Genomic DNA, 15,319 nt, shown 5'->3' with positions numbered 1-15,319 from the left:
CACTCGCAGTGGGGCAGAGCTGCGTTGGGAGAGCGGGACTCGCCTGCCCCGGTGGTATCGGTGCTTTTTCTGTCGGTGTCTGGGCGGCCACTGCCCTTCTGTTCCCCAGCAAGTTTTGTAAACTCATTATAGAGAGCTAGGGCTGAAGCAAACCTGGAGGGCGCGGACGAGCCCTCCTGGACACAGGCCCCTAAGTAATGAGCTGTCAGCGCAGAACTTGCGACTCATTGCGGGAAAGCTGCCGGGGAGCGGGCCAGGACAGGAACGCTGGGCGGGTTCCCTCGGGGCGCGGGCTGGCCCGGGGGTGTCGCGCACCCCGAGCCGCCTGCAGGAGGAGGCGCCCGGGGACACGGGAGGGGACGGGGAGTCCGGGGCGCTCCGGTTCCTCATTTGCCGGCTGGGCCGAGCCTCTCGCAGACTCCGCGCCGGGCACCGGGGGCCATGGACTACGACCACAACAAAGCGCTGCTGCTGGAGCTGCAGAGGGCGGCCGGGACCGGTAACGATCGCTGCGCCGACTGTGGGGACCCAGGTGAGGCGGCTCCGCCGGGCAGCGCCCCTCGGTCCCCGGACTCGCTTCCGAGCGGACAGCGGCCCTGACCAGTGGCCGGCCGCCCCCTCGGGCTGTGGCGCCGTGTGGGCGCTGGCCGTCCCGGTCCGCAGCTGGGTCCGCTCGGTCATTGCGGGGGACCGGCCGCGCCCCTCGCTCCGTGTCCCACAGGGCGGCTGCGGGCCGGTCCCACGGCGCTGCCCGCTCCGGACACGGCTCTCGGGGAGCCCCGCGGGGCCAGGGAACCGCAGCAGGGGGCGGGAAACAACCTCAGCACCAGGCGCTTCCCGGGTTATTTGTGGACGGGGCATGAGGCTGCAGGAGGAGGAGTGTGCGTGGGGTGATTTTCCGCTCAGGGAAAGTCTGTGCGCAAGGGTTGGGGCAGGAAAAGCACGGAAAACCCGGCGGAGCCCCCGCGCCGCGCTGGCGCCAGTGCCCGTTCGGGTGGGTCAGGCGGGAGCCAGCGGGAGCTGAAGAAGGCGTCAAGTTGCTTCTGTTTAGCGTGATAGGGAGAAGTGGGCGGTGGCGCAAGCCAAGGAAATGGTCTTGCCAGAACACTCCGTGCCTATACGGATGCACCTGTCAAAGCTGCTCCAGGGCATGTAGCAGCAGGCAGGAGCAGGAGCCTTCACGGGCAGCGGGCAGAGTCCGCGCTGCAGTGGCTGTACTCCGTTGTACTCTCGATAGTGCGCACTGTCGGCACCTTCCTCCCCTGTTAGTTTGGCAGCAACAAATTTCATGCAGAACTAATAATTAGCTGAGCTTTTCCATCACCTCTCATCTGCCTGCAGAGTCACCTTAATTTTAAAGCAAATAGGCAGTTTAAGAGTGTGCAAACACAGGGGCCACATCTTTTACTGGTGAAAGCAGGTATTGTTCCCTTGAAGACAGTGAAGTGACAGCCATAAACAGCGGGATGGGATTCGAGGAATTTACTAGGTGTGAAGCCTGGGCTGTGCATCAGATGTGGATTTTCATCCTTGCCAGTGGCTGTGCCTTTTCCTGTGTATTAATTGATTCTTTGTGTTTTTATCTAGATCCAGAGTGGGCTTCTTACAAACTTGGAATATTCATTTGTTTGAATTGCTCTGGAATTCATCGCAATCTTCCTGAAATCAGCAGAGTCAAATCCCTTCGGCTTGACTTCTGGGAGAGCAATTTAATAGAGGTATAGAGGAAAAAGTAGTACTTCTCCACATTTCATAACCTTCTCTGCCATGTCATTCCTGTGCCATCCACCATGGACCGTGCAACAGAGCCATGTTAACTGCATGGGTTACTTTAGGGGAATTTTTATGACCTGCTCAATCAAATTACACTGATTGGTCGCTGATAGGTGACCATGTTCCTAACAGTCTGTGGTGTGTATTTTTGTATACACAGTAGCTTCTTCCTGTGGCTTAGAAACCCACAAATATTTCCTGATAGTATGTTCGATTAAGAAAGCAACATAGTCTTCTTAAATTTTGGTTCAGCCTCTCATCATTCAGTTGAATTGTGTTGATAATAGGATCACAGTTAGTATCTGGGACGAGATGAAGGAATGGGGAGATCATATATAAATTTTCTCCTAATTTTCTTTTGTTCTTTTCATCAACAACCACAGTTTGTATTCCTTCACACATGGTTCAGAACTGTAAATACTGAAAAAGGTGCATCCACCTACAAACAGCAAACTATAATGCCAAAGGGAATTGATAAATGTATATAAATACACACTGAGAGTTACGGCAAGACTCAGAGAAAAGTGCAGCACTCCCTTTGATACAAGTCTCATTCTATGTTTTTGACATGGTGTTGATTTGCAGTGACACACTTAACTGTAATTTATTTTGTATTTCAGTTTATGAGGAATCATGGGAATCTCTGGGCCAAAGCTAAATATGAGGCAAAGGTCCCTCCGTACTATTACGTCCCCAAGTCCCATGACTGCATGTAAGTTGATGGTGTATTCACTGCTGCAGACCTTTACATTTCCTTCCCTTTCAGGTCTCTCTGACTGGCTGTTGAAACTAGAGACGAGACAGATCGGCTTTATCCATGTTTTCCTCTTTCAGGGTTTTAAGACAGCAGTGGATTAGAGCTAAATATGAGCGTGGGGAATTTCTTGACACTGGAGTCTGCCACGATCCCTGTTCTGCAGGTAAAAGGATTGTCAGGGAGGTCTCAGCCTCAAGGCCAACAGCACAATGTTCTGTTGGCAGCTTTGGAGATCTCTGAGGTTGGTTTGTCACATTGGAACTGCTGGATGTGTAGTCACTGCTTTGAGCCTAGCTTTGAGAAGAAACTCCTAAGAAAAGGCACTCACACAAGTGCAAGGGTATATTCAGATCTTATAGTTCTCTATTTCTTCCACTTATTTTTTTATGAGGGGAAAATTCTCAGGTGGAGAAGAGACTTGAAACTGTGCCACATCACCCTTAGCTAAATAGTCCTGCCTTTGTGCAGGACTTCTCTGACACTTTTCTGTCTGGTCTGCAGGCAGCCGTGAAGGATGCCTCTGGATGCTTGGGAAGGGACGCAGACAGTTCCAGAAGAGGCAGTTTCTCCTGTCAGCAAAGGAAGGGGTGATGAAGTACTACATCAAAGAAGTGAGTTCTTCAGCCAGAGCTAGACTTAGGTAGCAGGTCACCTTAGGTACCCACCCTCAGACCTTGCTCTTTGTGGGCTAAACCCAGCACAAGTAGCTTTGTGTCTGTTTTTGTGGCCAGTCTGTGCTTAGAGGAGTGCACATGTTTCTCCCTTAACATGTGGTATATTGGCAATTTTGGATGTAGTTCTTTTTCTCATCCTTTATCTCAACCTTGCAGCCTCCCCTTTCTTAGTGAACAAAGGAAATGGGTACTGGCAGTTGAATAGCAAGACAAAGAAGAGATCTGTTGGCAGCTGTTACTTCTTACATTACCAAAATATCCTCTCATCAACTCCTGCAGCAGGTTTCTCAATATGACTCCTTTCTGTGAGAGACTGTAGCTAACTGTTCTCTAACTGGGAGACTGGAGATAGAGCTATCCCTTGCAATGCACACCCAGCCCTCTCTAGTAGTGATCCAGCATTTGTGAAGGAATCTTTCTAAGTGGTTTTATGTTGCATGTAGTTAAGGCTTTATATTTCAGGTATATGCAATATTCAGATATTTTAGGATGTCTGCTTTCTTCTCAGTAGGGGTCTAGGTCTCATACAGCTGATCTGTCCTGCAATACATTCATTTTAATACTTTTCATGCTTTTCATTTCACAGTCCAAAGTTCCAAAAGCCGTTATCAGCGTTGAGACTCTGAATGCAATGTTCCAGGTGGAGAAAATAGGACACAGTCATGGACTGCAGATCACATACATCACAGATGGTCAAACAAGGAACCTTTTTGTCTATCATGAAAGTGGAAAGGTGAATGTAATGGAGATTCTGGAGTAAGCAAGATGCTTAGATATTAGATCTATATTTTGGAAGAGTTACTGTGTCTGCTATATCTGGTTTTAGTTGGCATCACTAAGACTTGTAGAATATAGGAAGTTGCAGAATTTGATACTCCTAAGTGTAGCATCCTGCTCCTTTTCTGTTGGGGCATATATTCACCCTCACCCTTTGGATAGTCTGAAGTGGTGCATGGATGTAAATCTCTATAAGGTAGCTGCCTTGTGGCTTTACACAATTTCGTGATTAAATTCTTGGCACACACAGAGAATGTTGTTCTACATTATTTCCAAGCCAACAATGATAGTTTTAAAAAGTATCTCTATAGATATTGTTAGACTTCTTTTTCTTCCTTCACCAGAGTTCTTGTGTCTTTCCAGGTAGAGGTTTTTAAACAACCCATAACTGAATCAACTGAAAAACCCTATATATACAGATTTGGGTGACTGTCCATGCTGAGAATCTTGGACCTCCCAGGAGGGGCATTCTTAAATTATTTTCAAGGGTCAATGTTTTTCAGGTGTCTGGGACAAATCACTGACCCTCTCTGGTCCTTGGGGAGAAAGTATCTCTTTACAAAGAGGTCACAAGGAAGGAGAGGGGCATTTTGGAGAAGCAGTGCTCTTACTCTTCTTGTTGATCTTTATGTCTGTGTTTGCTGTTTTCCCAGGAGATTGTTGACTGGTTCAATGCTATTCGGGCAGCACGTTACCATTATCTCAGAACAGCCTTCCCAAATGTCCCTGAGCCTGAGGTGAGAACTCAATAGGGCTTGAAGCAGTCTAGCCAAATATAGCATGGGAAATATTTTCTGACTTCTTCTGACAGAGTCAGGTGCTTCAAAAGCAGCACTTGGGTCCAGGGAATGGACAGAAGAGGTAGAAGGAAAAGTCATACTGAATAACATGCAAAAACATGGTTAGCATTGAAGGCCTTAAAGTCTCCATGTGATTGTTACACAGTGTAATCTGTGAAAAATGTTATATTCCTTCTTACTTCAGACTTCCCTTTACCAAGCAGACAAAAAAATCCCAGACCCCAAAAGCTACAATTGATGGTGATTAACTTTCACAAAAACAGAGCAGAAATGCAATCTTGAATGAGACAGCTTGTCCTGGTTTTGGTTGGGACAGACACAGACTTTTTTGTGGTTTTGTGTTCTCCTAGCTCATACCCAGGATCACAAGAAGTTTTGTCAAAGAAGGATATATGGAGAAAACAGGACCAAAAGTAAGTGCATATTTGGCATTACATAAACAGGATCATTCCAGATAGAGAATGTTTGGTAGTTCAATGATCCTGACTTGTAAATTATTTGCTCAGTGACTCTCTGCTTCCTGGGTTGATAAAAGATACCACATTCAAACCTGTTGTGTTCTTTAGGACCATGTTTTATTTTGTGTGGAAAATAAGATCGGGGAGGAGAATCCTTGAGGAGTAAGCAAGGTGGATTAGCTGTCAATGGACATGCAAAGTGCTATTACACAACACCACATGGATTGTTATATCTGCTAACTGCAGCTCCTGCTACAGCAGAACATGATGTGCTGACCCCTCCTACTTCTCTGTTTCACTTAAGAGTCAGTTGCACTTAAGTCACATCTACTTAGGGCTGTAAAGTGTCATTTGAGCAAATTTCTCTACAGTGAAGGCAATAGTATGGTTTGTTTTACTGTGGGAAATGTTTGGAAGTGTCCAGTACTCTTGGAACAGAAGAGCAGGGTTTTGGGCACTGCTGAAGGAGGAGATAAAGATCTGAGGTCTTGTTTGAACACAGCCACTTCTTGCCTTGCTCTCCTCTGAGTGAACCATGAGCCAAGTCCCATTATAAAGTTCAGCAGTGCAGTGCTAATACTGAATATGCTTTGTTTTGGCCCAGCTTGTGCCAGTGTTCCAACACCTCTTCTGCAGGTATTTATTTGCACAGGGCATGAAAGATTTTGTGTTTTTCTCCTGAGGCCTAAATTCTACTTAAACTGAGTTGAGTCCTAGAAGAGGCCTCTTCAGTTCAGCCTGGAGCAGTTAATAGCTCAGGAATGGTCAGGCAAGTGTAGCTGATGGAATTAGCACCTAAAAAAAACCAACTGGTATTATACACCCAAAATTCCAGGGACAACCTCCCTGCCTGATCAGATTGTTGAAACTGATCGCTCACTCTTTTCACTATTACTATCAGGGTTTGTTCTCTGCAGTGCTTCCAGTCCATTTCATGCAGCTTCCTTAATCCTGTTAATTTGATTAATTCCATGCCCAAAGGATTGCCATTGAATGTAAATCTGTATTTTGAGCCAGGGAGAAGAGAGAGCTGAGGGCTGCACACAGCAGTCCTGTTATCAGTTGCAGGGATGAAGGAAATTGAGCTCCAGCTCCAAGTAATTTAAGTGGTCCTGGGATTTGAATAGACCAAAGTCTGCTTTGATACTTGGGTCTTTAAAGAATTTCTACCATTTCTTTGCAGCAGAAGGAGGCCTTTAAGGTACGCTGGTTCTGCTTGGATTCTCAGGAGAGGAACTTGCTATACTTTAAAAATCCACTGGTAAGAGGAGTGTTCTTTGTTCCACAGCCCCTTCATGAAGCAGGTGGGGGGGAAGGGTCTGTTCTCATCCACCTTTTCCAGTGGCTCTGCCAGACTGGAGCAGGCCCAGCCTCAAGAGCTCACCTCCCTTGCCAAAGGATGTCTCTGAAACTGAGCTGGTTGGGAACTCTGGCCTGCACAGTAGCTATGAGAAAGATCTTTTAAAAGTAACTGCTGCTGCCTGTGGTTCATGCCCCCTCTCCCCCAGCCCTAGTGCCTCTGTGTCTGTAATCTTAGCCAAGATGAGCAATACTCCAGTTGACAGCCCCAATGTCCTGCTCCCCAGCACTGCTTTAGCCATGGGAATGTCCTTCCCTGCCCCTTCTGAATACCCACCAACCAGCTCTGTGAGGGTGGGGTCCTGCCTGCTCCTCCTAAGAATGCTCGTGTGTGCAAAATACCCCATTGTGTGTTCCCTGCTGGTGTCACCAGTCCGTGTCATCGGTTCCCCTCTGTGCACCCCCAGATCCTGTTCCATGTCAAAGGACAGAGCAGTGTCTGCTGGAGCTCCGCTGTCTGCTGGCTAATGGCTGTCTTCTGCCTCCTTCTTTCCAGGATGCATTTGCACAGGGCCAGGTTTTCCTTGGAAGAAGGGATGAGGGATATGAAGTACGAGATGATTTGCCCCAGAAAGTCTGGGTGAAGAAGAAAAAGCCAGTGATCACTCTGGTCACACCAGCGAGAGAGTTTGTGTTTATCTGTGAGAATGACAGGAAGCAGAGGGAGTGGATGGATGCCTTGAATGGAGTCATCACCCAGCTCTGATGTCCACAGGGAGGAGCAGTCTGGCAGCAACATTCCACCTAGCTGCAGCTTCTGGCCACACAGGAATAGGGTTGTTTTCAGTAGAGTGGGATGAATGTTTCTTACAGCACTACATTTCTGGCACAATGAAAAAACAAGCCAAGTTTAAGTTGTGGAGGATACTGTAATGGAATCAGTCCTGTAATGGAATCACACAGGTTCTTCTAGCTCCTTTGCTTTCAACAGTCTCTACTGTTTGGCTTTTATGTGAGTGGCAAATCCAACATCCAATGATTTTTTTTTCCAAAGCACAACCCCACATGGTGCCCTAGTGAATGTGTTGAGACTAAAGGATGAATGTACATTGATCTGGCTCACCCAGAAATAGTTGATGCTTAATGAGCTTGATTAAACTGAACATTGTAAGGCAGAAGCAAGTTTTAAAAGTGTTTGCTTCAGTGACTTGCTTGCAAACACTCCATGAATGAGGACTAGTGTTCAGTGTTGGAGGGGAGCCTTCTCATCAGGTACCACTGTGTACAGGAAGTGATAGAGATTGCCCTGGCTGACACAGAGCACTGAGTGTTCCATGCCTCAAGACAAAGTCTGAGATCTGGTTCCACCAAGCAGCAAGTAATTAACATTTAATTCTTCTTTACAGATAGCCTTATTTTGCAAATCGAGGAAGTCTTGCAGACCAAGTTTCTGGTGAGGCTTCCACCTTCTGCTGACAATTGCCAGCTGGTCTTGAGATACTCTAAATAGTTCTTTTTTTGCAGAAATGAGAAGTGCCAAGATTTGCAGGAATTAGTGACACTAATCCTTCTTTCTCCCTGCCCCCACTCATCCAATAGTGCAGAGGAATTGAGTCGGTTCATCATTCTGCCTTTCTCAGCCAGCTTATTGTCCAGCTCTGAGTAAAGTGCAGCGGTTTTATGTATTGGCATGCTCCCATGAACTTTCCTGTGTTCCAGGCTCTGTCCCCACACAACCCCATTCATTCTAGCTCACATGGTGGTTCAGCAATTCTTTTAAACAGCTTAGTCCTGCAGCTCCTGAAATCAACAGAGAGCAACTTTTGAGTTGTACGAGGAACAATGCCAGTCTTAATTGTTATTTTGAGACAACCTGAGTAGCTTGGGATGACCTCAGAAGGGTTTGGTCCCTCCAGTAGCCCGGACTTTAGTCAGACAAGATCTGCACTGTGCTTTGCTGTGCCACTGCTCTCCCGGCTGGGTCAGCAGACTGTCCATGTCAGCAACTCTCACTATTACAAAATCGGGAAATTTACGGCGGAAATGAAATAGTGCAGATAACGGGGACGTTTTTGGACAGTCAATGAAAGTGAAGGCCAGGCTCTAGAGAGTTCTGCGTCACAGTCCATTTCCACCGGCAACCCAAATCGTGCGACCAAGGCACGTGGAAAGAGCAGGGGAGAGTAGAGCAAAGCGGGGCAGAACCGGCGCGCCCGGGCCATTCTCGGCACCAGAGGAGGGGCCCGGGGGAATCGAAACTGCGCGGTCGCTGCGCTCCGCCCCGGGCCGCGCCATGGCCGCCGTCATGGAGCTCGAGGGGCTGGAGCTGCAGTGCTCCTGCTGCCTGCAGCTCTTCGCGGAGCCCGTGCGGCTCTCGGGCTGCGGCCACAGCTTCTGCCGGGGCTGCATCCTCCGCTACTGCGCGGGGCGGCCCCGCGCCCCCTGCCCGCTCTGCCGGTGCCCCTTCGAGCCTCAGCACCTGCGGCCCAACCGCGAGCTGGCCGCGCTGCTCAGCCTCATCCCGCGGGAGCTGAAGGAAGAGTTGGAAACGCAAGAGGAGCTGGAAGCCTATGGAGCTGCTGCCTGCAACGGCCTGAGTTCGGCGGGGCGGGGACGTGGGGAGAAGGTACGGCCGGAGGCAGCCCGCAGCTCCCCGATATGCTGGAGCTCCTCCGCGACGCCCCGGGACATTCCGGGATTACATCCCGGGTGACATCCCCAGACTCCCTCGGGACATCCCCCGGCGGCATCCCCCGCAGGGTGTCCTGCCCGTCACATTCTGCGGCAGCCCCCAGCGGCACTCGGGACAGCCCGGGTTTCCATCCCTCGGCACAGCAGCACATTGAGCACATGGGTTCGGCTCACAGTGTTTGGGGCTCATTGGTGGTGTCTGTCCCATTGAGAGCTGCATAGCTGAATTAGAAAAACTAATACGTGTGCATTTAGCTGATGCAGAAAAGTAGTAAGTGACTTCTTTGTGCTGGGTGTTATTTATTGCATCAGCATTGCATTGGAGACTGCTGAAAGGACACATAACATTATTAGATAGTGCTACAGCTCCACCCAGCTTCTGTAGTTGAACATCTAATTTATTGGTGACTGTTGATGTTGACTTCATTGTGATTATTCCTACTCAGAATTATGTCTTTCAGGCATCTCCTCAATCAGTCCATTGCTTAACTAATGTCAGTCATGTAGGGAATTTTTATTATCCTGTAGTTTTGCCTAGTTATGCTTTCTCTGAGGTTTATATAGATAAATAGTCCAGTGTGTCTCTTTAAAGGAGGAGGAGACAGGGGAGAGCTCCAAGCAACAAGAAATAGCTGCAGAGACCATCCAGCTGTTGAGGAAAGATCTCAATAAAACAAAGGTACACATTGTACAATCATCACCTAAGTAACTTTCCATTGTTCTGGGCTGGAGATGTGGGTTGGCTACAGGGTTGTCTTCCAGCTCAGAGCTGGAATTTGCCCTTTTGTTTCCTTTTTTTCTGTCACAATTTTTACTGATGTTTTTACTGATGAGAATGAATATATGGCGTCAGCTGCACTAATTTGTGTCTTGGCTGGCACAAAGGCCACTGGAATGGCCACAAAATCTAGCTGAAATTGTGCATTGTTGCATTTTTCTGCTTATCCCAGGAGTAGCCTGAATGTTTCTGGTACACTTAGATGCAAATTACTAATCATAAGAGGAAATATTGAACTTTCTGAGTTGTCAAGCAGACTCCACTGGCCATAAAATATTCATGATCCTTACCATGCCCAAAATCTCATTGTATGTAATGCAGGATAGTGTCAAATGTATTTTATTCCTTTGAATAAAGTTTTCTGGTCTGCAGGGGTCAGTCAAAGAGCGCATTGGATGGGGCAGTAATTCTCATATTCTATGCATCTTTCCTAACCACACAATGATCTCCATATTTTCTCCCTTTCAGGAATATACATCTCAGATCAAAAGCCAGATTATTAAAGATTTCTGTTGCATGAAGGAATATGTTGAAAGACAGGAGAGAAACACACTGATGTTCATTGAACAACAGCAAAAAGCTGCTCAACAGAAAATTGAAGAGACTATTCACCAGCTCACAGACATCAAAGCCCAAACTGTAAGTGATGAAATGAAGTGGCAGAATATGAGTAGAAACTCAAGCTCACTGTTTGGGATAGCTGAATATGTACAGAGCGCCTTTGAGGTCCCCACTGTGCCATTGTCATAGAGACAATGCTGCCAATCCATGGACTTTGCTGTCAACAGGGAAAGTGAGAAATTCAGAGAAAAAAAAATTACTGAGAGAGGCATAGGCTGGGAATGGAATTCAGAACTAGATTTTTTTCAATGATATTGGTGGGCTGGAATGGAGTGGGAGCTGCAGGGCTGAAATCCAGTCCTCAGTCAAATCTAAAGTCAAGATCTTTCATGATCTTTTTATTTTCCAGAATTTGAATTTACACACAGGCATGCAAGTTAAAAAACTCACAGAGTTAGTCAACATTTTGTAACAGTTTTCCTGTGAAAAACACCCCGAGGGCTCTCAAAAGACACATTTAAAGCACTTCAGATTGTGCAGAGCCAGGTTTGATGTTGAAAACAAGTGGCAAGTGTTGCAAGTTAGCCAGCAGGAATTTGGAGTGGGGCTCACTGGGTGGGGCAGTGCCATGAGACAGAATTGGACTTCAGGACCCAGGCACAGGTGCCCACATTGGAGTTCACCTGATCCAGGGTCCCGTTACAGGCAGTGAGGAGAAATGGGTATTTCCAGTGTTATCTGGTCTATGTGAGATATCCTCCTGGAAAGAAGATTAATCCAGCCTCCAAAAGGCTGTTTCCTCCTACAGACTGTACACACAGACTAACAGAGCAACTTCAGATGTAGATTTCCACAATTTCTAAATTTAGGCAAACTAGATTTACACTTTCTTCACACTAATACATTTTTTAATAAGAATATCCTTCACTATTTTCTGTGAGATTTCAGGTTGGTTTGCTCAGGTAACTGTCCTATAAAGGAAACTTCTGATACAAAGAATAAGATTATTGGAGAGATCACTGCTCTTTTTCCACTTGGGCTTTATATTATAATCTGATCTGTGAGATTAAATAACTCCTGCTGTTTACATCTTTCCCTTGATCCTTTTGTCATTATTAGAGAGACTTATGTGAGAGGCAGAGGTACGAAGGCTCACCTTTGACAATAAATAAAATTACACTTGATGAAAAGCTTAATGTTGTCAAAAGTGCTGTAGAAGATCTTAAGAGAAAGTTGGAAATTTTACTCTTGGAGAATTATGCTCAGCATCTCCCACCAGGTGAGTTTCCCTTATTTTGAATCTTTTTCTTAAAGACAGTGGATTTAGCAAATAGAGAAAAAAATTACTTTGTGCAAATAAAACAAGACACACAGTACTCAACAAAAAACTAAAGAACACTGTAAGAATTTTTAAGACAGGTACTGCTTTATCTTCATAGAATGATCCAACTGCTTTACCCATCTCACTCTTCTGACAGTTCCCCTCTGACCACGCCAGCATAGAGTGTTTTGTTAATTTTGGGTAAAAATGTTTGCCTACACTTCCTTTGTAATTTATACAATGAAAAAATGCAACTCCTTGTTTTGCACTTGAACAAGTATCTGGTATTATTTAAGGTGTGTTTTCCTTTAGAAGCTTAAATACTTCCTACGTACATTTTGAAGAAATGCCTTAACACTTCACTTATTTTTGTATTTAGTGCATCCTCCAGTCTTACAACAGGAGCCAAGTGTCAGCTCATCATCTCCAGAGTCTGCAGCTGAAAGTCCTGAACCAACCATTTCCAGCCAGTTTTCTCAGTGTAAGTATCCAAACCAGCAGGACTCTTAACCACATCCAGGTGACCCTGAGACTGGATTTGCTGAAGAAAGCTGTCCTTGCCAACATCAGCAGGAAATGTGGCTGTTTACTGAAGCTTGGAAACACAATGGAGTTGCCATGAATGAATCAGTTACTGGCACATAATGTAACATTGTACCTGACTGCGGATGTAGGATAAAAAAGAGATAAGAAACCTGTTTTGTGTAGGCTGTGTGGTGGCTTGTTGCTGGCTGTGGAGTCTGAGCTGGTGTACAGGCAGTTACTGCACCTCACTGGTCTTTGCTGTTAAGCTGTAGTTACTCCAGTTGTTACTTGAATTCTGCAACATTTTGATAGAAACATTTTTGCCATCAACACGCTCTTCTACAGCTGTAGCTTAACACAGAAAATATGGTTTTGCTGATAAAATATGTAAGAACTTGTCCCAGTGAACAGATGACTGTAAGCTTTATGAAGGTAAGCATCCCATTTGTTATTGACAAAAAGGTAATTTAAAAAAAAAAGAGATTGTGGCTAGGAATAAATTGTGGCTATCTTTTAGGGTGCAAGGTACTTTGACCTTTCCACCGGAGTGCATATGGATATCCACTGTCATGGATATTTACACAGTTGTGCCTGTTAAATATTTCAGTGTGCCCAGGATACAGTTGATAATGCTTGGTTGAAGATTTTTGACATTTGATTCAGGTTTCTGGCTTGATCATTTGGTTTCATTTCTCTTCTGGATTAGGAATATACCTGTCTTCTTGTTGCCTGCATGTGAGAAAATTTTCCTTTCTGTCTTCCAGGGGCAGATGATGTGACTTTTGACCCCTCAAGAGTACACGAGCGCTTGGCACTCACAGCCCAGAACAGGAGAGTGATGGTTTCCAGCCACCTGAGCAGTTATCAGCCATCACCCAAAAGATTCTGCATCAGCCAAGTCATGTGTTCACAGGGCTTCTCTACTGGGTGCCACTACTGGGAAGTAATTACCAAGGACAGTGATGGATGGGCTGTTGGAGTTGCTCATGAAATGATTGGTAAAAGGGACAAATTGGGAAGAACAGAACATTCTTGGTGTGTAGAATGGCTAGGCCCTAAAAAACAGCTGTCAGCATGGCATAAGGGTCAAGAAACATTATTGGACAAGGACAAACCACTGAAGGTTGGAGTTTTCCTGGAGCTACAGAAGAAGACTGTGTCATTTTACTCCATCTCTGACAAAGAAGTGCTTTTGCACACCTTTGCAATCACTACCTCAGATCCTCTCTACCCTGCTTTCTGGCTGTACACTCTAGAGAGAAATGGATCTTTAACTATAAGTCAGCCAAACAGGAGATAAGCCTACTGAGAATAGGGACAATTTTGCCAATGACTGCAGTTTCTGTAAAAGCCTCAGTGTTTAGCACAGGAGTGTACCAAGGAATGAATGCATATCTACCCAGGCTTTCCCGGGAATCAGCCACTGGCACTTCTGTCTGCTCTGCTTCTCTTCATGCTGTGCTCTGGTCTAGCCATACTTCATTAAAGCAATTTCAGCCTATGCTAAAGGCAGTAACCACCCCTGTAGGAGTCAGGTGGGTTTCACAAGCAGCTTTAAGTAGTCCCAGGATATTCCTAGGAAAGAATGGTCTAAGGAAGCTCTAATGTTGGGGATAAGCCTTTCTCATTGACCTCGTTTTTTCCTATATTGATATAAAAAAATACAGAAGAACAGATTATTCTGTTACTTTCTGTCAAGTGAGTTTTCTTTAGACAGATCTGATTGATTAAGGAATGCTTAGAGGGTAAGAATGATACTGATCTTGGGTATGAAAATCTTTCCCTTTAGGGTAGGCACTAACTATGAAATAGGCTTTGCATTTGAGGACCTGACACTTCAGGGAGGTGTCCCAGAAGAACATCATCTCCCAAGAACCATATTTTAGTCTTGCCCTGGCCAAAGGGTTGTCAGTCCTGGTGGTGCTGTGACCATGGACAGAAGCAGATGTAGGGGTGTGTTTATACCAGCTAATAAATCATGCGGTCACCTTAGTGCCCTTTTAAAGTGCCTGCAAACAGGACAAAGCAAGAGGTTCTCAGTTGCCTGTGGGGGAGGTAGGAACCAGAGCTGAGGTCCCACAAAACCTATGGACAGCTTGATTTCTGGGAGATCCACTGCTTCATGCAGGCACAGTGAAAACAGCATGCCCAAGAAGCAAAAGCTTTTTCAGGAAAGCCGGGCATTCCTGACAAAATAAATAGTTTATCATGAATAAAGCACGTGGGATTCAACTATCTCATTTAGTGGAATGGAGCTCCTTGTCTTTTAAAGTAATTGACAGAACTGCTGCTCACCTTCAGAGAGACTCTGCTGCCCCTGAACACTCTGATAGCCTAAATGCCCATCTGTACGATCCCGGGCTGTGCCATTCAGCATCTCCAAGGCCGGGGTGACTTTCCTGGGATAGCCAAAGGCACTGCCTTGTTAGTATTGAGGTGTCCTTTGCTGGGTCTTCTGGAAAAACAGCAGCTGCAGCATGAAGGCGCTGGACGTCCCTAATTTCCCACATAGGAGTTGCACCGTAGTGCCCAGGGGCAGCAATTTATTGTGGTTTGGATCACAGCAACAACACATAGTGCAGGTGGGAACGCACCGTGTCACTATTTGAACATTGGGAAGAATTTCCTGAGTAGGTGATGAAAAATTGGGACGGGCAGCCCGGGTTGGAGTCACCCTCCCTAGGGGCGTTTAGGGAACGACTGGGCTTGGCTGTCGGTGCCGCGGGCTGATTGTCATGGTGGTGTTGGCCATAGGCTGGACGGGATGATCTCGGATATCTTTTGCACCCTCACTGATTCTGTGATCCCGGTGTGCTCCGGGTGCCCCGGGCTGTCCTTCAGCGCTCGCTGCGGTCGCGGCCGGCCCGGGGGAGCCGCCGCCTCCCGCCCGCGCCCTCAGGGGCAG

At 46.5% G+C, this 15,319-nt stretch overlaps 2 protein-coding genes across 5 annotated transcripts; both read left to right on the top strand.

Moving 5' to 3' along the window:
* The first annotated feature begins 10 nt into the window (after window positions 1-10).
* Window positions 11-7,716, top strand: ADAP2 (ArfGAP with dual PH domains 2). 4 transcript variants are annotated; one of them, XM_050981186.1, is made up of 10 exons: window positions 11-499; window positions 1,588-1,718; window positions 2,394-2,485; window positions 2,608-2,693; window positions 3,032-3,141; window positions 3,791-3,937; window positions 4,635-4,718; window positions 5,132-5,194; window positions 6,423-6,500; window positions 7,095-7,716. In XM_050981186.1, exons 1-10 carry the CDS (start codon window positions 442-444, stop codon window positions 7,302-7,304), a joined length of 1,059 nt encoding a protein of 352 aa, XP_050837143.1. In that variant the 5' UTR covers window positions 11-441; the 3' UTR covers window positions 7,305-7,716. The 4 variants fall into 4 exon arrangements, with proteins under 4 accessions (XP_050837143.1, XP_009092606.1, XP_018774495.1 ...); XM_009094358.4 differs by having other exon boundaries at window positions 12-532; XM_018918950.3 differs by lacking the exon at window positions 11-499 and adding an exon at window positions 796-881.
* Window positions 7,717-8,695: 979 nt separating this feature from the next.
* On the top strand, window positions 8,696-14,668 carry RNF135 (ring finger protein 135). Its single transcript, XM_009094356.4, has 6 exons — window positions 8,696-9,164; window positions 9,822-9,908; window positions 10,476-10,646; window positions 11,688-11,847; window positions 12,269-12,370; window positions 13,179-14,668. The coding sequence occupies exons 1-6, from the start codon at window positions 8,832-8,834 to the stop codon at window positions 13,712-13,714; spliced, it is 1,389 nt and encodes a 462-aa protein (XP_009092604.1). The 5' UTR covers window positions 8,696-8,831; the 3' UTR covers window positions 13,715-14,668.
* Window positions 14,669-15,319: the final 651 nt, after the last annotated feature.

The sequence above is a fragment of the Serinus canaria genome, chromosome 18, assembly GCF_022539315.1.
Source record: "Serinus canaria isolate serCan28SL12 chromosome 18, serCan2020, whole genome shotgun sequence".
Classification (NCBI taxonomy): Eukaryota; Metazoa; Chordata; class Aves; order Passeriformes; family Fringillidae; genus Serinus; species Serinus canaria.
The sequence above is the reverse complement of the archived record's forward strand: the minus strand, read 5'-3'. Positions and strand labels throughout refer to the sequence as shown.